Source organism: Tamandua tetradactyla, chromosome 1, assembly GCF_023851605.1.
Source record: "Tamandua tetradactyla isolate mTamTet1 chromosome 1, mTamTet1.pri, whole genome shotgun sequence".
In the NCBI taxonomy this organism is placed as follows: Eukaryota; Metazoa; Chordata; class Mammalia; order Pilosa; family Myrmecophagidae; genus Tamandua; species Tamandua tetradactyla.
In genome coordinates this window covers 93638441-93663410 of record NC_135327.1, presented here as the reverse complement: position 1 = coordinate 93663410, position 24970 = coordinate 93638441, and the positions used below count along the sequence as shown (strand labels likewise).

Here is a 24970-nt window from a genome sequence, read left to right as displayed (position 1 = left end):
AATCATATGGGACATAAGGGGTGGTGGCATCCCGCGCAGAGGCAATTGCCAAGTATAGAAGAAGGGCTGTGAGGTGTGGCTAGTTCCTATTAAGTAAGTTTATAAGTAAGATATTTGTAAATCAGTCACTACCCTTCTCTGACTGTTCTCATTTTATAAGTGAGGATGAGAATGATCCAGTGGCCTTAGTGATTTCTAGAATCATATGACCCCTTAGGACTGCCTGGGCTCAAATCCTACCTTTGCCTCTTTTTCCATTGGTGTAACATCAAGCAGGTATCCCCATCTCTTCAAATATCAGTTTCCTCAGCCTTAAAACAGGGATAGTAATTATAACCAGCTCAAAGGGTCTCTATGATAAGTAAATGAAAAAAATAAAACCACGTGAAATGCCTGGCCTAGTACCTGGCATACAGTACATGCTCAGCAAACATTAGCTATTGTTCTCATTGTTATTGACTGTTATTAGTTCTAACAGTGTTGTAATCTCTCATTCTGTCATGGGTAGGTTTGGAAACCAGACCTTAAACTACAGGCTCTTCTACGATGGGAAACATTTTGTTGGAGAGAAGAGGTTCGAATCCATTCACGATCTGGTAACAGATGGCTTGATCACATTGTACATAGAAACAAAAGCTTCCGAATACATTTCAAAAATGACAACAAACCCCATTTACGAACACATTGGTTATGCCACCTTACTCAGAGAGAAAGTATCCAGAAGGCTGAGCAAGTCTAAAAGTGAGTCAAGAAAACCAAGCGTTGCAAGTGAAGAACATGCAGCAGTTGAAAAGGTAAGCTGTGGGTCTTCCAATTTCTAATCCACACTGAACAACTGTTATGAATTATCTATGTGATTTGCCAAAATGTTTGAGGAGAACTACCCCATCTGGACAGGTCTAGAATTTTGGTGCTAATAGAGACCTTAGAAATCTCATTTTATAGATGAGGAAACTGAAACCCAAATATGTTGAATGACTTGCCCAAACTCGGACAGTCAGAGCCAGGACGTCCACAAGAAACTCATTATCTTCAAGATTTTACTTGGAGTTTGGAGGGAAAAAGCTCCATTAATATTTTATGATGAATATAGTCACCTGTTAATTGCTATTTGAGGTATTATTTTCTCCATCTGTAGTTCCATCCGACAAACCAAAGGGATGGCGTTTGTATTTTCTTCTTTTAGGACTGGTGAGCCTCCATATTGCCACAGCATATCTTCTGAAGGTGTTCTTACCTAGAAAACAGACTCACCCAAAAGTAAGGGAATATGAGTGGTAACAATGGCTGTCTCCAGGAGGCTTAGGAAGACAGGTTGCCTTAGCCTGCAGATGAAGTTTAGGATGCCTTGCACAAAAATAGAAAATTCCGAAGTGGTTGATTCTGGGAGATGTCTGGGTTGTTGTAGGATATAGCGATTTTCCTTTCCAGTAAGTTGCATTTTTTTTTTAAAGACACCTCCAGAATTTGCTAGCAGATCTTTTTTTGGATGTGCCCCTTAAGGAACCATCTGCTTTGCCTGGTCCTGTCTGTTTTCCACTGAAAGTGACAGCCAGCTATGCCATTCGGCCCCTACTAAGCTCAGCCTCTAAAGCAGGGAGGACTGGGACAGATATAAATATGCGGGCACCACTCCTTCTGGTGGTTGCTAATTGTTAATTAAACCGGAAACCCACCCCCCACCCTGTTGTCCACCATTAGTGGAAACTTAAAGGAACCTACGATTGACCAGATTATTCAGCGTTGGCCATGGGGACACTTGGGAAAGCTCTGAAGTAAGGGGGTGGAGGAGGGCAGCCATGGGGTCCTCTCAGCATCAGAGCAAGATGATCTTAACCAATTTGCTAATTGAGCTTTAGGGCCTCGGAGAAGCTTCCCGGAATCACATCAGTTGAGCAGCTGGCCCATGAAAAAATAAATTACCATTTTCTTTTTATAACTCCAGTATCTCCATAGCACCTGCTTATTCTTTTTCAAATAATTGATTTGGGACATTATGAGATTTCTGACGGTTTACATTTTAACAAGAGAGGGAGGGGGCTTGAAGAGTTTGTTCAGGTCCAGGTGACCGCCAGTCCTTAGTCTGTTTGCAGAATCTGTTGAAAAGTAATTTAGGTTAGAAAATCTGGAAGCTGACCTTCCCAGCCATGACAAATCAGAAGATGAATTATAAAGTAAATCTCTGAAACAGTATTTATATTTCCAAATCTGAGAGCACTGCCACCAAAAAGGCAATCTGTTCCAAACTACAGGCTATGCGGTAGAACATTTCAAGGAAAAGTGATAAGTAGAAAGAGCATCTGTTCTGTGTTTACGATGAGAGTTCAGATCCTGGGTTTTGAAATTGATTTTTCTAGACTCATATCCTCCTCCAGAGGGAAGTTTAGAAATAGAAGCAGATATTTCTGGATAATATTCCTATAAAGAAACTCGTGTAACATGTTCTTTCTGGTAGCTAGTGTTGTATTTATTTACTAAAATTAAATTTTGGAGGAAATTAATAATCAGATTAATAATCACTTTGAGTGAGCCACCCGGTACAGTTTTGTCTTTGGGAAAGGGTGAACAGGTAAAATATTGGCGAAGAAGTCCAAACCTCATTAAGGGTTCTGATGGACAGGCGTCGTGGGGCAGGTTTTCTCGGACACTGGTGATGGGATGTCTGGCTTTCCTGGGGGACACTCCGGATGCAGGGTTTGTTCGCTAGCTGGAGTCCGCTCCATTTGTTACCAGGTTTGTTAGGTAACTTGGTACAAATCCATCCATTTCTCCCTGGCCTGTATTGACAAGTGGAATTATTAAAAGTCTCAGTCTTTCTAGATGCCCTGTTCCGCCTAAGGGCAGGTGGGTGGACTGTTGCCATGGTGGCAGAGAAAAGAAAAGAGACCGGAGTGGAGGCTTGAATGGACGGACTCGGTATGGCCCAGGGCACCTGTCTGCTTCGGTAATGGTGTGTCTTGGAGGTTTTGATGAGTGAAATGGGGAGGTGTCCTAATATTCCTCAAATCCAGACAGCTAAGCATTTCATTTTCCAGAGTACTTACATTTTGTTCGCCCATTTGTTTTGTTGATCATTTCCAAATGAATCTAGAGAGACTACAGATGCTTTTGAATCAAACAATATTGGCAGTTTGTGAATCGGCCAAAAGATGTTACCTACACCATCAGATTTGAGTGGCTTCCAGATTTATCTCCTGTCAGGGTTGTTAGGAGTGAACTTGATTTTAATAACTGCAGATGAGGTGGGGAGATGAGGAGAGTTATTTTTTTTAAGTGGTGGTAGCATAACCAATAGCAATCTGTTTCCTTTCTGATTCTTCATTTAATTGCTTTAAAACACAGTATGATATATAAGGGCCACCAATGAGTACGTTTAATTAAATTGGCCATGCCCAGTGTATTTTCTTTTATGAAATGTATTTCAGAATTTATTCCACAGATTATATACTGACCTTCAAAAATGCCAATGTAAGCAAAACGAGAATCACAACAGTATTTAACATTGGTACAGACGGTTCTAGTTTATAAAGGGACTTCACAGATGTGCAGTGATTTCCCACTTATCATCATAGCAGCTTTGCCAGTACAGATAGGGCAGGAATCATCACCTTCCACTTTATTGAAAAGGTCACAAGGACACAGTTAGGAATCAAGCCCAGACTTCTAACTCCAGGCTCAGAACTTTAAAACCTGCTTGAGGGGGCAGGGCTAATTCTGCATTTTGCAAATAGCCTTCCTTATTGCTTTAAGTAAACATCACTGGTTTTCACTCTCTAAACCAGTGGTTGCTAAAAAGCAGTCATTATCTGCATGATCTGTTTTCGAAAACATACCACTTTTACTAGCTATGATAACCAAACCTCTTTATAAACTATACCCTACTGAAATAAATAATAAATATATATATATATCACAACAACATATTGTTATTAAATAACTCTGGCTTACCATATTCATTTGCATGCATGTTTTACTGGAAAGAAGTCATCTCTACTCTTGATGTAATAAAAGCACATTTAAGAATATATTACATCTTAATGGTTTTTTCATTTCATTTTTATATAAAAACAAAAATTGGAAAACAGCCTAAATGTCCTGATTTCTTAAATGAATTTCCCTTGCAAAAGAATATCATGCAAACATAGAAAAGAGATGGAATATATTATATGGGCAGATACGGAAAGTTCTCCCGGCATCATTAAGTGAAAAACATAATTTGTAATAGTATGTGTATAGTATGGTATAATTTGTGTAAAATAGGATAGAAAAGGATTTTGTACATGTTTTTGTTTGTAAAATCATAAAATATCCCTCAAAAAATACGAGAGCCAGCTAGGATCGTTGGTTGTGAACTGAGTATTAGAGTTAGAAATGTGAGGAGACTTTTCCCTGCTGCTTTGTTTTGCATGGGCAGGCACTGGGAATCGAACCCGGGTCTCCGGCATGGCAGGCCAGAACTCTGCCAGGGAGCCACCGTGGCCCACCCACTGCTAATTTTTATACTCTTTGAATTTTGAACTATGTAATATGCCTTATCCTATTCAAAATATTAGATAAGAAAAAAAGAATGCAATACGTCATAGATTCCTCCATGTTAAAGAAGCGCTGAGTGAGCCGTTTTCAGAGCTCCATACACACGCAGCATTTCCAAACCCTCACGGGTGTGGTGAGCTGCCACACCGTTTCAATAAAGGGAGCATGCCTGACACGCTTGCATTTGGGTAGGTCTTTCACCAGCATCATGCTGACTTACTGTGTCTAAGTGAAATACAGAAGTCCCCAGAGTTCCCTGACTTCTGGTGTCATTCCTTCTGTGTACTGGCAGGATGTTTACTAGAGCCCCCGCTGTGCCCACCGCCCCCAGCCCCCGTGGTCTGCCCCACAGATCTCTGGCGCTCCTTGGGGATGGAAGAAGCACACCCTCTCCTTGAGTCACCTGGCCTGGAACCTGGCTGTTTTGTCTTTTCGCTGGTGCTAATGTCACCTTTTTTTCTTTATTTCCCCATGGTGTGGAATTAATAAAAAGTCCTCATTTAGCAGCCTTTGACTAAATGTTGGGGGCTATGGCAGGTGATTATAGCACAGAGCAGAAGTCACTTTCTAAGTATATATACATCAGGAGACCACCCACAGACTCCTTTTCTGCTCCCCTTAGACTTTCTTCTTATTCTGAGCAATGGAGCCCCCTTTGGTTTCTACTTTCCTTATTGAACCCGTTGTGGGGGCAAGGGGTCAGAGGAGGAAGAGACCAGGGAGAGTTCTCTGTTCCGTATTGAAATGCTTTGACCCTCCTCAGATGTCCTCCTATAACTATGTCTATTCCAGAGAATAATAGTCTCCCTTCCTTTTTTTTCCTTTTCTTTTTGGAGTGATTATTTTCCTTTCCAGCTACCAGTCTTTACATTGAGGATGATCCTTTCATTGTTCACTTCACTGTTCCCACCATATGAAGGGACTGGCCTCTGGACAGATAGCTTTGCCTAGGAAAGTTACTACATTTTCCTACACTGTCCTTGAACAGGAGGGAATGGCATTGCCAAGGCATTACCACCAGCCCTAGAATAGCCACCAACAGAAGCCTCACTCTATAGTGAGTCCATTGTGACTGGCTGCTTAGTTCCTCCATAGTACCTGATGACTAGTGCCCCCTTTGTGCTTTTTAGTTTTATCAGAGTTTTTTTTTTTTCTTTTGTTAATCCTGGAAAAGTTTTGGTGTGCTTTGTCTCCAGGACAAACTTCAAACTCCCGAGCATGGCATTTGTGGCCTAGGAGCCTGGGTTCCCTGAAAAGTAGAGCCTGAGATTCGGGCTCTGTGCAGGTGGTTTCCTTTGGGAAGGCATCCCAGGGAGCAGGAGGGAGAGGAGGAGAGAAGCCAGGGTAGGCATGCCTTATGGAGCTGGTCGCCTGAGAAGGACCCGTGCAGAATCAATCCTGAGAGTAACTGGATTTATCCACTACCTCCTGCTCCCCATTGGCCAGGGTTGCCTGTAAGCTGCTAAGTCCTTTGCATCATTGCATCATTGCATGCATTTGCATGCATTTGCATCATTGTATCATTTGCATCATTGCATGCATTTGCATACATTGCGGACAATGCATGCTGAGAGCAAGGTGGGTGCCCTTGAGCCTCCCAGGCCGCGGTGTTCAGGGAAGTCCCGGGAAGACAGCAAGACACACTGAGGACAGGTGCTGTCAGGCCATGCTGGCAGACGCCAGGGGCCACAGTGATGTCTAGAGAAGAACGTGGGCCAAGAGGCTGTGATGGGGATTCAAGAAGAAACAGGAATAAACCCAGTACAGGCTACTCTCACTCCTTCCCAGCATCTCCTGCTGCTGGCCTCCTTCTCCTGCCTGGGGTGGGTCCACAGCCAGCCATACCACACAACGACCATTTTTCAGACAGTCCATGTGCTTTCACACCCCTCCATGCTCCTTACACTGCAGACGCTGCCCGAAATGCCTTCCCTGCTGTGACTGGTGGATTCCTGATCACCTGTGAAGTCCAGCCCCAAGGCCTCTCCTTAGTAACACCTGCCAAGATGCACCGATCCCCACCCGCCTGAATGGAATTGCTCCCATCTCACAGCTCCCGCAGCATTTTGTACATAACTTCTACTTAGTTTAGCAGCTGTGTCCTAGATAAGGTGCATCAGTGGGTCTCAAGGCCTGATCCTCGAGAAGCAGCAGCACCTGGGAGCTTGTAGAAAGGCAAATCTCAGAACCCCAGACCTACGGAGTCAGAACGCTGACGGTCTTGCCTCGAAATTTGTGTTTTAACAAGTGATTCTGATGCCCATCAAAGTTTGGGAACTTGTGGCTTAGGTGCCTTTCCCCTCCCCAGACTCTGGTCTGTTTGAAGCTGAGGTCACAACTCAGTTTACTTACCAGCTCTGAAGCCGAGCACATCGAGGATTTGGTACAGTAAACGCTTGTGTAACGAATGGATTAATAACTTAAAATGTGTAATGACTGCCACACATTCACTGTAAAGAACAGCATTTCTCAAATACACCAGGACACTGTGTAAGTGTCTCCTGCCCATTCTCTGGGTAGGCTCCTTCCTCACCGGGCTAAAATCTACCCATGGTCTCATCATAATGTTGAAAGAAGCTCGAGCCTGGAGAAGGGAACCTTGGGAATCGTCTTGTGCAACCCCTTTGGTTCCTGGAGCAGGATACTGAAGCACCTGCCCATTAGTGTAAAGGGTGTTTTGGAGATGTGTAGAATGACAGGGAGGCTCATATACAACAAGATGCCTTAAAGTAACCTGGTACTTAGGGGTTCTTTTTAAGTTGGGATCTTTGAGGCATATAAGTTTTACCTACATAATTCCAATGTGAATAACTGAAAAGTAAAATATTAATTCAGAGAGCTTAGGTTAGAAGGTGTCCCAGCAGTCAGGGCCCCAGTGGGAAGCAGAAGACACGTTCAACCTGGATTTTAAAGAGAACTTAATTTAAGAAGGGATCCTTCCCAGGGGCTGCAGCAGAAGGAAGCAGTACCACTGCAGGGCTGAATGGCAAGGAAAAGGCTCTAGGGTTGCTGCAGCCAAATGAGCACTGGATTAGGCACTCCCCCCAGGAGAGGGGTTCACACAGGAGGGCGTTCTTACACAGGGTGGGGGGAGTTCTCCCAAAGCAGAGGGCTCTCACAGGAAGGGGGGCTCACACAGAGGGTTATCTCCCGGAAGAACGAGGTCTTGCACAAGACGGGGGAGTCTCCTGCAGGAGGGGAGTCTCCCAGAGGAAGGGGGGCTGCAGAGGAAGGGGGCTCTCACAGGAGGGAGATCCCCCAGGAGGGGTCTCGCACAGGAAGGGGTTTGTCCATAGGGGGGGTCTCCTACAGGAGGTGAATCTCCCCCTTGGGTGGTCTCCTATAGGAGGGGGGCTCCCACCGTGGAGCAGGGATCAGAATGCTGCATTACCACCAAGAGGAGAGAACAGGAAGAAATACTGGGCTTCTCTCTCCTCCCACCCGTGGATCTCCTGCCTTTCCCTCCCATTGGACAAATTCATCTGGAAGCCAAAGAGCAAAGGAGCCTGCTGTCCACTCCAGACACAAAACAGGGCGGAAAATGAATCGGGAGTAAGGGTGCGTAGCAGACAGGAAACTGGTACAAGGGGAGAATGGGACACAACCCTGGGGCACTGTGGCTCCACTGCCCTTTGTGTTAGTGTTTTTCTACTTGCCTGAGCAGAGTTAACCAGCTCCAGAGAAACGGGGAAAGATGAGCAAGCCCTTTTCCCAGATGGGCCCCACGTCCCCATTACAGAGGGACTCTTGGCCCTGGAGGAGAAGGAGGCTTTGTGACTTCAAGGACAGTTGATTGAAACCCATTATCAGTGTTGCTCATTGCCCTTCTCCAAGCAGAGACACAGTATTCATGAGCCAAAGGAAGAGCCTGAATTGTTAATGTAGAAAACAGAGAGGAACTGCAGACGATACACTTATATTACAAAGTCTGGAAAACCTGTAGATTTTCCCTGCAGGAGGTACCTGGAAATAATATGTAACTGACACTCCAGCCTTTCCTGGGGAGTCAAGGATAAATGAAGAGGAGCGGAACTTAGCTAGCAAAAGTGGCAGGTACAGTAATGACTCTGATGGCCCATGTTCCTGCCCCAGCACTCACAGTCATAAAGCTGTAAGGATGGGTTTGAACGTAGATTACATTTGTTCATGAGACTGGATTTTACCAAGTGTTATTTTAAGACAGATTCCCTTAATGGGGCGGGATTTCTCATGCAATTTTTAAAATAGCTGATTCGGTTAGATCAGCGGTTCTCAAACTGGCTGCACATTAGAATCATCCTGGGAGCTTTTAAAAAGTACTAAGGTTGTACCCAAATTGATGTATTGAATCAAAATCTCCACCAGTGAGGTCCAGACACCTGTATGTTTGGAGGCTCCCCCAGTGATTGTAAAGCATAGCCAGGGGTTTTGAGCCTGGGTTAAAGTAGAGGCCAGACAGCGAAATAAAGATGATCAGACATTTGGGGAAACATTTTCTTTTAAGGACACCTGTTCCACTCTTCTTTATGCCTGTTACATTTCTAAGACTCTGGCATGTCCTTTTTTTAGACTCTGGCGTTTCTCTCTGCCTCTACATATACGATGAAGTCCTCTATGAAAATATTTTTAAGATAGTAAATTCTGTTGAGTATGTTACTTGCATTGGTTCAGGGATTTGCTTTGATCCTTTCTTCCTGGCTCCTTTTCCCACAGTACTGGCTGATGTTTAAATGATTGGAAACCATTCACTGGAATAGAATTAAGAAAATTTAATGAAGGAAGAAGGAAAAGTCATTGCCTTTTCCTCGGGACCATTTGGTGGCTTTTATTTTTCCTGACTGCCCCGCCCCCAAATAGATAGATAGATAGATAGATAGATAGATAGATAGATAGATAGATAGATAGATAGATAGATAGATAGATAGATAGATAGATAGACAGACATGACAAAAAATTCACCATTTCAACCATTTTTATCCTTATTGCTATAAGATTTATACAACATAAAATTTCTCATTTTACCCACTTTCAAACATACAATTCCGTGGCATTAGTTATATTGATAATATTGTGCTACTGTTATCACCATCCATTACCGTGTTTCCATCATCCCAAACAGAAGCTCGGCACCCAGTAAGCATTAACTTCCCTGCTTTCCCTCTGCCCTGCCCCCTCCTACCTCTAATTTACTTTCTATCTCTGTGGGGTTGAATATTCTAGATAATTTTGTATAAGTAAACTCATCCAATATCTGTCCTTTTGTGTCTGGCTTATTTCCCTCACACGATATCTTCAGGACCATCCACGTTGTAGCATGTACCATCTCTACTTCTTTTTACATTTGGTTTATCCTTTATCTGTTTTGGGGCACTTGGGTTGCTTCCACCTTTTGGCTATAGTGGATACCACTATGAGCACTAGAGTACAAATATATGTTTGAATCCCTTCTTTCAGTTCTTTGAGGTTTATACTTGGAAGTGCAGTAGCTGGATCATATGGTAAATGCTACGTGTAACTTTTTAAGGAACCCCCAAACTGTTTTTTAACAGCAGTGGGTGGTTTCTTAATGACACAGCTTCTAGGACTATGATTCTCAACCTATCATCTGCACATTGCAATCTGCTGGGGAGTTTTCAAAAATAGTGATTCCTGGGCCTCATCCCCAGGGACTCAGTTGTAATTGCTTGGGAAAGACCTGACGTCTGAATTTTAGAAGCTTCTAGGTCACTCTGATGTGCAGACAAAGTTGAGAACCACTGCTGTAGAAAATATTTAAGTAAAAAAAAAAAAAAACCAAAAAAATTTGGGTGGTGCGACAGTGGCTCAGTGGCAGAGTTCTCACCTGCCATGCAGGAGACTGGGTTCGATTCCCGGTGCCTCCTATGCAAAAAAAAAAAAAAAAAAAAAAACATAGGGAATATTAGAGGAGACCATTCTGTCTCCTAACAGAAAGCATCTTTATCAATCTCTCACTATCACTGGTTTCAAAGTTACAGCCATACAAGCACAAAAAAGAAAGGTACCATAATAAATTCAGTGTGTGCTGTTTTAAGATGTACCAAACCCTCCTTATTTGTCCCATCTAAAATCTCTAGGAATCAGCTAGAGATACTGTAGCTTCTATAGTATTTTCTGTACAAGTAGTGCCATCTAATGGCTAAACTGAGAGTTGCAAACTGGCAACGTTCTCAAAGGGCCAAACCTGACAGATGTGGAAGTAATGAGCAAGAACAAATGTTCAGCAATGAATCCATTGAATCGTCCCTATTTCCTCAGGTTTTATAGCACAAATCAGGATATGCAATGGTTAGGGTGTCAGTTTTATAGTTCGTGCTAATTATCTATGTCAGCTCCATAAGCCTGGGATGATTTAATAGAAAATAGTCCCAGTGATCTAGTCCAGAGAGCCTCAAACTTGTTGGTCTCAGGACTCCTTTATACTCTTTAAAAGTACTGGGGACTCCAGTGAGTTTTTGTTTATGTGGACTATGTCTACTGACCTTTACTGTATGAGAAAATAAAACTGAGAAAAATTTTAAATATTAATTCCTCTAAAATTAATAGTATAATTCCTCTAAAATAGTATTATTTCTCTAGAAATCATAGTAATAAATAATGTGATAGTACAAATAACACATTTTTATTTAAAAAAACCTTTTTTCCAAATTAAAAAAATAATGAGAATAACAGCATTATTTTACATTTTTGTAAATCTCTGTAATGTCTGGTTTAATAGAAGACAGCTGGAATTTCACATCTGCTTCTGCATTCACCTTGTGGTGATATGTTGTTTGGTTGAAATACATGAAGGAAATCCAGCCTAATTCAGATATGTAATTGGGGGGGAAAAAAGAGGATTTTTTAAATAGCCTTTTCAGGCGAATGTGGATATTATTTTTTTTATACAGACCCAAACTTAACAACTGATAGTTTCTTCAAGGTTAGTTGCAATGTCAACCAATGAAAAGGGCAACTAATAAAAATAGTTTTTTATATAATGGGCCCCCTGAAAGGGTCTTGGGTTCCCCCAAAGATCCATAGAACTCACTTTGAGAACTACTCCTCTAGGTGGACATTTGAAGGCTGGAAAGGGCACTCTTTTGAGGTGTTTATATTTGCACGCCTTCGGGGAGGGGCTGTACCACTATTATCCCCGTTGACTGCAGGAGGTAAATGATTGTCCCACCCAGAACTGTTGTCCACCTGCAGAGACTGTGCAGCGGTGTGGGGTAAGCATTATCCTGGACCCATCTCACGTGGTGTTTGCCCTGGTTGTGATGGCAAAGCTCTTCCCAAAGGTTCTCAATTGCAGATTGGCAGCAGAACTCATCCCGGGCCCTTATAATTTGAATACAGCTTCCCAGGTGATTCTGATGGACACTCCAAATAAAGAGCCCTGAACTGCCCTTACTCTCTCCCTGTACATTTGAGAAACAGGCCCAAGGTAACAAAGCGACTCAGACACTGATGGGACATGACTCAATTTTCGTGACTCCCACTGTTTCCTTTGTTTGACCTCCTCCAGGGTGTCACCCTCTTTCTTCCCTCATTCTTCTCTTTCCATCGTTCTTTGTATCTACTCAGCCAGGACACAGGGGTCCTCTCATTGCCATCTGGATAGTGAACAGCTGTCGCTTTTGCCAACCGGAGTTCATTTACCCTCCTCTGGAAAGTGCACCTGGACCTCCCCCACTCCCACTCTCAGTTTATTTGCTCCTGGTGGAGTCAGATACACCCTCCTGATTCCAAACATAGATGTGTGGTTTGAGGCTGATGGGGGGAAAGGTGTGTTTCCTCGACCACTGTGATTGCATCAGCGTGGACATGTTATCAGGTTAGAACCGCTGACACACAGTATGTGTTCACTGTGAATTCTGGGAAGGCATAGATCTGTGGTTTGAGGCTGATGGGGGAAAGGTGTGTTTCCTCGACCACTGTGATTGCATCAGCGTGGACATGTTATCAAGTTAGAACCGCTGACACACAGTATATGTTCACTGTGAATTCTGGGAAGGGGACCTTTCGCCCTTTTCCTGCCTGCTGAATTCAGGCCTGGGCTTCTGCAGCCGCCCCACCACCACCTAGAGTCTGAGAATGGGGCCCTGAGAAAGAAGGACCTGAAAATGGAGAGAGAGAAGCTAAGTCCTGAGGCCACGGTCCAGGCCTGTAAGAGATCTGTGCCTGGAGTCCCCGCTCTCCCGGACATTTCAGACATGTGTCAGTCAAGGAATTCTCATCTTTCTTTGTGGTGGGGTACTGTTTGTGCTGATTTTAAGTTGGCTATTCTGCCTTTATAACCAGAAGAACTGTAACTTATACCACCCCAGCCAGCTCCCCAGCCCCCTCTTTTATCCTGCATTCATTCCTCACCATACATGTCGCTGTCATTGAGAAAGGTCACATTCAAATTCAGGTTCCTTTTAATTTCAGTCAAATAATCCATACGATCCTTCTGTAAAATGGTGATGTTAAATCAGTGAAGGGGACAGTTAATGCTTCCGGAAATGGGTAGGAATGTAGTATCTGGATTTTTACCAGGTTGATCCAGGGAAACAACTCAAAAGCACTTCTTAGTGTGTTCCTCCGTCCCTTGCCTCCTGGCTCAGAAGAAGGATATTTGTAGACCTTGTAATAATTTTATGAACTTAAATAACATGAAGGCAATGTCATGAAGAGTCTTGGTGAACTCTGATAAGCCACTTCACATCTACTCTTGTTACATGGAGGGCATCTTTTTTAACGAAAATGGGAGGGAGTGTGGGCCAGCTGCAGCATTGCACGTGGGCAGAGAGAACCCCCTGTTAAATATACTTTCCTCCAGGTGATCAATGAAACGGAAGATGTAAGTTAGAAACTTACTGACGCTAAACAACAGTAAAAACCCCATGTAGTCCTTATGAATTCAAAGTGTAGTCTGTGAGGATTTGGGGTTTTTTTCCCAGATGAACTGTGGTGAAGAGGAAAGACTTTGTCTCTCAAGTCATTTCCATTGGCATTAATGGAAAATAGACTGTCCAGTCTATATTTTAGTTTCTTTGCATTGCCCCTGGAGCAGGTTGCAGAACTTGCATTATTCTTTTCTCAATAATGAAATGTCTGACTGGGTTTTATTATGATAATTTATAAATATCCCCACTCCTTTTGTCTGTCTTTGCACATAATCACTTTGAAGTTTCTAGAAAATTAATATTTCACTTTGTCCATCATGTCCACTTATGAAGCTAATAAAGTTCAACATTTAGAAGAATAAGCTAAAGTTTACAAATGCAACTTTTATTGTTCTCATATGATTTGGTGGTTTCAAAAAAGTAAGAAGTCAAAACACTGTCACTTGCAGCAGATCCTTCAATACTCAAATTGAGAATCAAAAATAAGACGCACAATGACATGTCTGTGCAGTTACATTTTAAAGATATGATCTTACCACTGTATATATAAATTCCATGTAAAATAATTCGTGGTATATAGGACTTATATTATTTCTATGTCTCAGATGATTTTAGGAAACTGATGTTTTTAAAAATAACAATAACCTTTATGTTTATCAAGCATGTCATAGTTTTCGATCCATTATAATCCTACATTTTTTCCTTTAGCCTCCTACAATCTTGTAAGTTTAGAGTTCCTCCTCTTTACTAGCAAGAGTACTGAGTCCTAGGGCTGGCCACGGTGGCTCAGTGGCAGAGTTCTCACCTGCCATGCCGGAGACCCAGGTTTTATTCCCAGTGCCTGCCCATGTAAAAAAAAGGAAGAAAAGAGTACCGAGTCCTGGAGCTGCCAAGTGATTTTCCCAGGCATATAGCTAGCTCCTAGGAACAAGAATGTGGCTTGTCTACCTTTAGCTGCTCTTTCTACTATACCACACTGACAAAGTAAATAGGTTTGCCTTGTGTCTAATTTTAAAGCTTCTCAACAAAGCATCGTAATGAGAATTATTTCACTCTTCAGATATCAGTCCTTGGTCTCTCTGTGGTGTGCTTTTAATCATCTTCTCCTCTTGACTAATTTGTTCTTATGAACAAACATGTATGGCTAAGGGAATTCCTTAAGAAGAAAAGTTTCATTACAGACAGACATGCCTAACTGTGATTTCTAAAAGAAAATCCCTATGTGCAACTTTAGCCTTGAGCTATTTGAATTTTAAAAGGATCTGACAGTATTTTAAAGCTCTGTGTGCCTTTACGAAATCCCAAGGTAACAGGTACGAAATGAATGTCTTCAGCTGCAAGCATGCATCTTATTCCTTCCAATCATGGTGGAATCAATTGGGATGAGAGGAAATTGAAACTTTAGTTTTCTTAATGATTGGTAGGAAATAATGTGTGGCCCAGTTCTCCCTCGCTGGTGCTTTGGAGCACCCACTGAACTCTGGAATTGTAAAATGATATGCAGAAAGTTTTTAATTCATTGACTCCCCTACCCTCTGCCTCCCGCTAGTAAGTTAAATCTAAAATTCACCTGGGACACAATGAAAGAAGAAGCACTGTCATTCACTAAGTGTCTGCCATATGTCGGGAACTGTAGCAGGGGCTTTCAATTTGTCATCTCATTAGCCCTCACTATGGTCCCAGGAGGGAAGAATTCAGGTAGCTAAAGTAATTTAGTCACTATTCCCAGCCAGTAAGTGAGCTGGACACCAAAGCCCTGGCATCTTGATTCAAGTTTCTTCCGGGGCTCCCAGATACCTGAGAGTAAAGTCCTTAAAGTGGCATACAGGGTCTTTTATGACCTGCCCTCCAACCCCCAATCCTTGCACACCCGTGTGAGACTTACAGATTCCTCTTCTCAGGTGTGTCCAAGCAGCCAGCAAATCTGAACAAAGTTTTCTGAGCACGGAGGCTGGTTTCATGCCTCTTGCCATTTACACAGGCTCATCCTACTTTTTGCAGAATCCACTCCTCCTTTCACCCAGCCCCCTGCCCTGCCATAGGGAGCACCTACATATCTTTGAAGACCAAGCACAGGTATTTATTTCATTCCCAGTAAAATCTTCCCTAATCCTACTCAAGAAAAGTTGAGTATGCCTTCCTTCCGCTTTGACATAACTCATTGACTTTACCACACTGCACCAAAAGATTCATTCATTTATTCATTCATTCTAAGATATTAATAATTAAAAAAACAAATACTCATTGAGACATCAACAAACCAATCACAAATTAAGAAATTCAACCAGTCAGCAAAAACTTCCCTACAAAGAAAAGCCGGGGACCAGATGACTTCACAGTGGAATTTTATCATTTATTCCAAGAATATCAATCCTGTTCAAACTCTTACAAAAAAAAATTGAAGAAAAGGAAACACTACTTAACTCATTCTATAAAGCTAACATCACTCTAATAAAAAAAACTAATAAAGATACCACAATAGGGGCGGGCCGCGGTGGCTCAGCGGGCAAAGTGCTTGCCTGCTACGCCGGAGGACCTCGGTTCGATTCCCGGCCCCAGCCCATGTAACGAAAACGGAGAAACAAAATACAATAAAACAAGAAAATGTTTAAAAGATGTTTCCCTTTCTTCCTCTCTTCCTTCCTTCTATCCTTCCTTCCTTCTCTCTGTCTTTCCTTTAAAAAAAAAAAAAGATACCACAATAAAGGAAAATTATTGACAAATCTCCCTAATGAGTAGAGATGGAAAAATTTTCAACAAAATACTTGCAAGTCAAATCCAATGACATATTAAAAGAATTATATACCCCAACCAAGTGGGGTTTATCCCAAGCTTGCAAGGGTGGTTCAACACAAGAAAATCAATTAATATGATACAACATATTAAGAAATCAGATGGGAAAAACCACATGATCACCTCAATTGATGTTGAAAAGGCATTTGACAAAATTTGGCATCCTTTCTGGATAGAAACACTTGAAAAGATAGGAATTGAAGGAAACTTCCTCAATGTGACTAAGGAAATATATGAAAAACCCACAGCAAACATCATACTCAAAGGGGAGAGGCTGAAAGCTTTCCCTCTAAGATCAAGAATGAGATAAGAGTGCCCACTGTCACCACTGCTATTCAACACTGTGCTAGAAATTCTAGCTGGAGCAATTAGGCAAGAAAAAGAAATAGAAGGCATCCAAATTGCAAAGGACAAAGTAAAACTCATTATTTTGCAGATGGTATGATCCTATATTTGGAAAACTCCTAGCAGTCTATAACAAAGCTACATGAACTAATAAATTCAGCAAAGTGACAGGATACAAGATTAACAAGCAAAAATCAGCTGTATTTGTATACACTAGTTATGAGCTAACCGAGGAGGCAATTAAAAAAAAATTCCACTCACAATAGCAACTAAAAGAATCAAGTATCTAGGAATAAGCTTAACTAAGGATGTTAAGGACTTGAACACAGAAAACTACAAAGTACTGCCAAAAGAAAAATCAAGGAAGACCTAAATAGGTGAAAAGACATTCTGTGTTCATGGATAGGAGGGCTAAATGTCGTTAAGATGTCAGTTCTACCCAAATGGATCTACAGAGTCAATGCAATACCAATCAAAATTTCAACAACCTACTTTTCAGAATTGGAAAAGTTAGTTATCAAATTTATTTAGAATGGAAAGGGGCTTTGAATAGCCAAAAACTTCCTGGAAAAAAAATTAAGTGGGAAGACCTACACTTCCTGATTTTAAAGCTTGTTATAAAGCTACACTGGTCAAAACAGCATGGTACTGGCAAAAAAGACATTTGATCAAATGATTTTTGACAAGGCCCCCAAGCCCACTGAACTGGGACAGAATAGTCTCTTCAATAAATGGTGCTGGGAAAATTGTAAATCCATATCCAAAGGAATGAAAATGAACCCCTACCTCACACCCTATACAAAAAATTAACTTACAGCAAACCAAAGACCTAAATATAAGAGCCAGTACCATAAAACTCCTAGAAGAAAATATATGAAAACCTCTTCAATACCTAGTGATAGGAGGTAGCTTCTTAGACTTTATACCCAAAGCCCAAGTGATGAAAGAAAAAATATATAAACAGAACACCTCAAGGTTGAACACTTCTGTGCTTTGAAGGACTATGTCAAAAGGGTGAAAAGGCAGCCAACTCAATGGGAGAGATTATTTGGTAACCATATGTCAGGTAAAGATTTGATATTCAGAATATATGAAGAAATCCTACAACTTCAACCATAAAAGGACAAACAGCCATTTTTGTATTTATCCAAAGAGGAAATACAAATGGCTAAAAAGTGCATGAAAAGATCTTCATCTTCATTAGCTATTAGGGAAATGCAAATCAAAGCCATAATAAGATATTGCCCCACCCCTATAAGAATAGCCTGTATAACAAAACAGGAAACTACAAATGTTGGAGAAGATGTGGAGAAATAGGAACATGTGTTCACTGCTGATGGGAATGTAAAATGGTACAGCCACTGTGCAAGACAGTTTTGCAGTTCCTCACAAAACTAAATATTGAGTTTCCCTATGACCCAGCAATTCTTCTACTCAGTATATACCCAGAACATCTGAAAGCAGGGACATGAACAGATATTTGTACACTGATGTTCACAGCAGCATTATTCACAGTTGCCAAAAGATGGAAACAATCCGAGTGTCCATCAACAGATTAGTGGATAAACAAATACGGTATATGCATATCATGGAGTAGTATTCATCAGTAAGAAGGAATGAGGTTCTGAAGCATGCGACAACATAGACGAACCTCAGGGACATGATGCAAAGTGAAATGTCAGGCACAAAAGAACAGATGTTGGATGATTTCACAAATATGAACCAACTAGGATATGTAAACTCATAGTCATAAAGTGTAGAATGTAGGGTACCTAGATATAGAAGCTAGAGAAGGAAAAGTGATTACCTAATATGCACAGAAATTTTAAAGATATTGAGCATAAATGTTTGGAAATGGATAGAGGTAAGGTTAGGTTGTTGTTAGGATTATGAGTAATAGTGCTCTATTTCAGGTAAATTTGGTTGAAAGGGCTTGTTTCGTTTCAAGTATGTCACTGGCTAACACCACAAATATATAAATAAGTTCTTGCATGAACTAGTACAAGTATACACCACTTGTACAAAGTTAATAATAGAGTGATATATGGGGAAAAGTTACCTATTGCAAACTATAGACTGTAGTTAACAGTAATATCGTTATATTCTTTCATCAACAGTAACAAGTCCATCACACCAATACTAGGGGTCAGTAAGGGATATGGGGTGTTTGGGGTTTTCTGTTTTATGTCTGTCTGTCACTTTTCTTTTTGGAGCAATAAAAATGGTCTAGGGTGGGCAATGGTGACTCAGTGGCAGAGTTCTCACCTGCTCTGCCAGAGACCTGGGTTCGATTCCCAGTGCCTGCCCATATTTACAAAAAAAAGGTCTAAAATTGAGTGTGATGATTGCACAATTCGATGATGATACTGTGAGACATTGTACTTTGGATAGAATATGTGGTATATGAATATATCTTAATAAAATCTGCAGTTAAAATTAAAATACATAAATATATTCATTGAGTGAGCACCTAAGCTGTGCCAGACGCTGTCTCTGGCGCTGGCCTATCATATTTAGAATAGCTACCTCGGAATGGGCTGGTAACCCAGTAGAAGTCACACTCTGGGACTTTATTGTAAGATTAAGAAGTAAGGGCACCCTTTCTGCCTGAACTTGCTAGGAATAAACTATAAACATGGAGCTGAGGGTGGTGGCCACACCAGCACTTGGGCAGCATCTGTTTGAGAACAAAGCCCCGGAAGAGCATAATCAAGAGATAGAGAGTGTGTAAAGCTGAGAGTGATGGCTAAGAGCATCATTTGAGCAACCCAGCTATGGTTTTATTTACCATACATCTCTGCCTTTTCTCCCCCTACTGCTCATTTGTGTAGAGCTTCTGTTTCCTGCAACCAGAAGAGCACAGGCAGAGTTCTGAAAGAAAGCAGGTACCCATTGGGTGGAGACGGAAGGGCTTTCTAGAGAAAGGCGTAGCGGAGGCAGCTGCCTGGGTGACAGGATGGGTTAAATAGGATCAAGGAAGGGGAGAAGAGGCTGGTGAGATTGGTGAATGTGCCTCAGAAAGGCCACATAAAGCTGGCTGAGAAGTTTGGACTTTATACCTTGAAAGCTTTGAGGAACTTCCTAATATGTAAGTTTTAGAAAAATGCGTTGACAATGATGTGGAGGATAAACTGCAGAAGATAGAGACTGGATCAAGGCTAAGAGACAGATACAGTAATCCTGGGGCATCTATATTTTTTTATGTTGAAATCTAGTTGCTGTAGCAAATTTTTAAAAGCCTACCTTTTTCATCTTTAAATGATGGCACTATTACCAAAGATAATTAATACCCTCATCTTCCCGATTTCAGAAGGACTAAGTTTGGTAAATTGTCTCTTACAAGTTTTTCTTGATCTGCTCATGTGTCAAAGACACGCTTCATTTTCCAAAGCCCCTGCCGGTGTCCCTTAAACATAAACTCAGAATAAATATTTGTTTAATGAATTGATGTATTTATATGCTTCTCTTATTCCACACTTGGCCTGCAGAGAAAGAGATGTAAAGCTTTTCTTAGAAAAGCTTTGAATTTCTTAAATAAGCAAGGTTGAATTTGGTAATAAAATTAAAAATACTTACTTATTTACTTGGACTGCATAAGTCTTAACCTTTAATATTTACTTTTAAAAGGGATTTACCAAGCAAATAATTTAAAGATGTTGACAAGGAAACGATGATTATTTAAGAAAGCAAAGGTTTTCTTCCCACAATGAAAATATATAGCTGAAAATGGGGTAAAATTAACAAAGGTCAGCAATATTTAGGCTGCTAATCATGCTTTATCTAAGTCAGTGAATCTCAGATTTTAGCACACGTGAGACTCACTTGGAGGCCTCATTAAAACACACATTTCTAGTCCCTAATCCCATAATTTCTAATACATACAGGGTGGGCGCTGGCTTCCCAGGAGATGCTGATACAGTTAATCCAGGGACCAGACTCAGACTATTAATTACTAGTTGATGAATAACATTTTATAAATGTATATCCCAGCCTTTTTTGTTTACTTCCTAGAATATAAGCACATAGCATCGTAGGTATTCTCTGAAGCTTGTTTCTTATATCACATGTTCCCTTCTGTTATGAAGCTCAGTGGCTGCTAAAGGGGGGTCTCTCCTGCAGAGGAAGTAACAGCACAGTGGCTCAGGGTGTGGATTTCAGGGCCAGGCTACCTGGGTTCACATCTCATTGGCTTTGTAGAATTGGACTAATCAAGTAAGGCTTCTGTGTCTGCTTTCTTACACGAAAACAATAGTAACTACCTCAGAGGGAAGTTGTGTACAGTGAGGAAATTAATACAGGCAAAGCTTCTTGAGCAGTACTTGACATACGATGAAGGACTAGCGGTTAATGCACTCAAGTCTGTTTCTCCAGTCACCCACAACCCCTCAACATGCCATGCACTTTCTGGCCTCCATGCCATTCCTCATTGTGATCTCCTCGGCCAGAAATACCTTCTCTTCCTAACTGCACCTGCCTCCCACCCACCAGCTCTCCGGTACAAACATCCTTCAGGGCGCAGCATTCCTGTAACATCATGCAGTGCCTGCACCTCGTAAGCTCGCAGCCAAGGTGGCAACTGTTGAGCCATCCTCGAAGCTCTCCTTAATGCCCTCTCCTGCCTTTGCTCTCCCCTCAGCATTCACCTGTACTGCCTCTGGAGCACCGGCTTTACTCTGCTGTGTTGTTTCCTGTCCATCTTCCCTACTGGATTATGAACCACTCAAGGTTAAGGGCTGAGCCTTATGCCATCCCGTGACCTCACAGGACTTCATACAGCTTAGTGACTTTGGTCAAGGAAGGAATTTTCCCAAGTTGCCATTGTCTGCATAATATGTTTTCTATAATTTTAAAAGCTAGAGGAATATCCATGAGGTAGGAAACATCCTTATTATTTAGGTTGAACCATGGGAAATTATTGATATTTTGCAGTATTTGATCTTCAAAAAAGACAATTTCATTTGGTTCCACCCATATCTGTATAGTAATATGAGTGCTTTTGAAAGCTGGTAAGTGTAACAAAATTTCTTAATTTTATAACACAGACCCCTAGGAGTGGTTACAGATCAGGCAGGGCTTGAAGGTTATACAGTCTAGGAGATCTCTGTTAGGAACAATTACTAATACAAAATTATGTCTAGAGTCTTAGAAGGTGCCAAGCAAGTGAGGAAGTCTGAAGCCAGAGCCTGCCTCCTTAGCTTCATTAGCCCCAGAGGAATCCCAGGAGGCTGGAGCAGGGCGCCTCCAAGTGGCCTGGGTTGAAGATAGCAGCTACTTAGAACAAAGGTATACTAACTTGAAGTGTAGTTTCTGAAAAACATAAATGGGAAGAGCGCACGCTTCTGTCAGATGACTGGGTGCCAGATAATATGGACAGGGCTAAGTGAAGTGGAGAGACTGAAGGATTGTTGGGCCATCTCATAGGTTTTAGAGCAAGTGATGTTTGCAAAACAATGTGATCAGACAGGCTTCTAAAAGCAGATGTGTTTTGTTTTGTTCCATTTCGTTTCATGTTATTATTTTTTCAATTGTGGTGAAAAAAAATATATATATATATACATAACAGAAAATTTTAACCATTTTAAGTTTATGATTCACTAACAATTATTACACTCGGACAATATTTTATAGTCATTACCACTATCAATTTCTAAAATTTTTATTGCCTCAAACAAAAATGCTGTACCCGTTAAGGAATAACTGCCCATTCCCCTCCACTGAACCCCTGCTAACCTCCAGTCGAATTTCTGTGTTGATAAGTTTGCCTATTCTAGATGTTTCAGACTAGTGGAATCATACAATATTTGTCCCGTTGGGCCTGGCTTATTTCACTAACCGTGTTTTCAAAATTCATCCATTTGTGGATTTATCAGACTGTGTCCTTTTTAAGGCTGGATACTATTTCATTGCATGTATGTACCATATTTTGTTTATCCATTCTTTGGTTGAAAATGCAGACATTTTGTTCTTTCATTGAAAACCCTGTGTGCATAAATTTCATGTTTTTTTCCCTCCCAGGAAGTGTTTTAGAGCAGAAGGGTAGCTAATTAAGTAAGTTTAAGTCATGGTGAGCAATCTCAGAAGCAGAGATCAAGAGTGAAGACTTGATAAACCCTGCAAAAGGAAGCACGTGGCGGAAACAAGGGTTCCACGCTCCCAGTTCTCAGTGTTTGCAGAAAAAAGTTGGGGAGGAGGCTCTGGAGAGAATTGTCACACCTCTAAAGTACTTTTATAGTATGATTTTCCCTTAATTGGGATGCTTTAAAGAAATCTTAACTCCATAGTTAGCCAAGCAGATGCATGTTCCTGTGTTAGGAGGGACTCTCCAGGAAACCAATTATTTTCTTTTTTTTCTGGAATCTAGAATCTCGGCTTATCCTGGTTCTGGACTTAATTAGAATATAAACACCTTCCAGCTGCATGTCCTGGGTTGTAGCTTCATCCCTTCTCTCCCCTTGCCATTATCCTTTGTCCAGGTGTTTACACACCCCATCTGCCAACTCTCCCGAAGCAATGAAGGAAGATTTCGTGGGTGCTAAATCGAGGTCTAGTAACTCTTCTGCTTCTGCCTTGCGAGCAGAGCAAGGGAGCTACAGAACAAGGGCCAAGGACGCGTGGTCTCCTTTGCTGATTCTGGAATGTGCCACAAACAGACCTGCAACGATACTGCTTCCCGCCCCCCCCACACACACACTTGCGTGTCTAATTTAAGTGTTTAAAACCAAGTACTTTAAAAGCAAATTTGACAAACACAGGATGTACTGATTGGCATTTTATGTCTCCAGAAGCTTTGCCAGCCCAGCCTGGTGCTTGACAGATACTCACTATGAATAGTCTTTGGCAAGCTAAGGAGGGACCTGACCCACTGAAATCCTGGATGCCCAGGGGCCAGTCAGGAGGCTTGATCGGTGTATTAGCAGGCACTGGGCACTAGGTGGGGTTCTTGTTAAATTTTGTGAGCACTGGCAGCTACCATTCCATTCTTGTGTGTGTGTGTGTGTGTGTGTGTGTGTGTGTGTGAGTGCCTGTGTGTCAAATCCATAAAGAACCATAAATCAGCTTTTAAGGGCCAGACACATGGAGGGTTGGTTGGTTTGTTACTAGGTGACTTGACTGGTTAGTTAGCTCTGAAGCCAGCATAATGTTCTGAAGCCACTATCTGATTAAAACTCTATCTAGAGAAGCAGATGGGTCCAACACTTTGCCTGTGCTTTCAATGAAGGTCAAACTGGGAGTATTTCACTTGTATAGATAATTGTCATCCCAAAGCCTGCTTATCCAAGGGCTCTCGGCAGGGTCAGCACCTGTTCGGGGATCTTCAGTCTGTTCAGGGGTAGGCACCCCATGTTATAAATTCCTCCTCACCTTCCCGCCTCTGGGCTACTTTAGTGACCTTAGGAATTGTCACCTGGGAAAGGGTTCCAGAAGGAAGCGGAAGTCACAGCAGTGCTGGGAAAAGGGTCTGTACGTGGGGGGAGTTGAGGCTGCTGGCTGAGAATCACTGGGTTTCAAGTCCCCCTGCCCTGACCGCGCAGAAGAGAAGTGACCGTCCTGTCTGCAGCATCTCCTTAGTGGCCGTGCTCATCACAGCTTCGCTTCTGCTTTTCCTCACTGGGGAGTCGCCTGCTGATTTGTTTTGGCAGGAATGTTCGTTCTAGCTCAGAGAAGGAGAGCTGAACATTTTAAAAAATTGCTGTGTAAGAAAAAAGCCAAAGAGAGACGTGCTTATGAGTGACTGTGGATCGAATGAATGCAGATGCCGTGAGGAAAGTTCTTGCCTGGGAGTCTAAATCGCTGGGGGAAGGTAGTGAGGAGGGGAGCCCGGCGTGGGGCTGACTGCTGGCCGGTGGGGGAGCGCCTCTCGTCCAGGCCCCTGCCACGGCCACAAGGAAAAGTAAACAGAGCTATGTGAGGACCTGCCAGTTGTTATCTTCTCTTTCCAGTGCCTTCAGGAAAAATGAACATCTTTTTTTTCTTAACTAAAACACTATCATACAAGCAAAACATAGAATTTTCAGTCAAATATCTGGTGGCTATTAGCATGAGACTCCAAAATATGGGTATATTTTTACACCACATACGGGCATAACATCCCCTACTAGTATGGGAAAATTGTGTACAGTTCCTTTTGAAATTATCTATACTCGATTTTTTAAAAAATCAGCACGTATGACAAGTTGGAATTCATGTAATTTTTGTATTAGTGTCCCAAGCGAAGATCTTTTTAAGTGGCTTTGTCTCTGGAGTTATGTTTGTCAGATTTATTTAAAGCATTATTTGAGCACTTCCTTGCAATTATTGATCTGTGTTAAGAAAATGGTGGGTACATGGAGATTGGGGGTGGAATAGAAGGGCTAAAAGCTTGAGTTCAGGAACCGTACTGTGCAGGCTGAGCTCTGCCCGCCGGCTGGGGTCTGGGGCAGCCCATTTACCTC

At 41.9% G+C, this 24970-nt stretch overlaps 1 protein-coding gene across 2 annotated transcripts in view; it reads left to right on the top strand.

Moving 5' to 3' along the window:
• CHN2 (chimerin 2) overlaps positions 1-24970 on the top strand; it is a 304362-nt gene that overhangs the window by 195016 nt on the left and 84376 nt on the right. For both annotated transcript variants that reach the window (XM_077120879.1, XM_077120885.1), the window contains exon 6: positions 509-794. In XM_077120879.1, coding sequence (XP_076976994.1) covers positions 509-794 — 286 coding nt within the window. The remainder of the gene's footprint in view (positions 1-508; positions 795-24970) is intronic.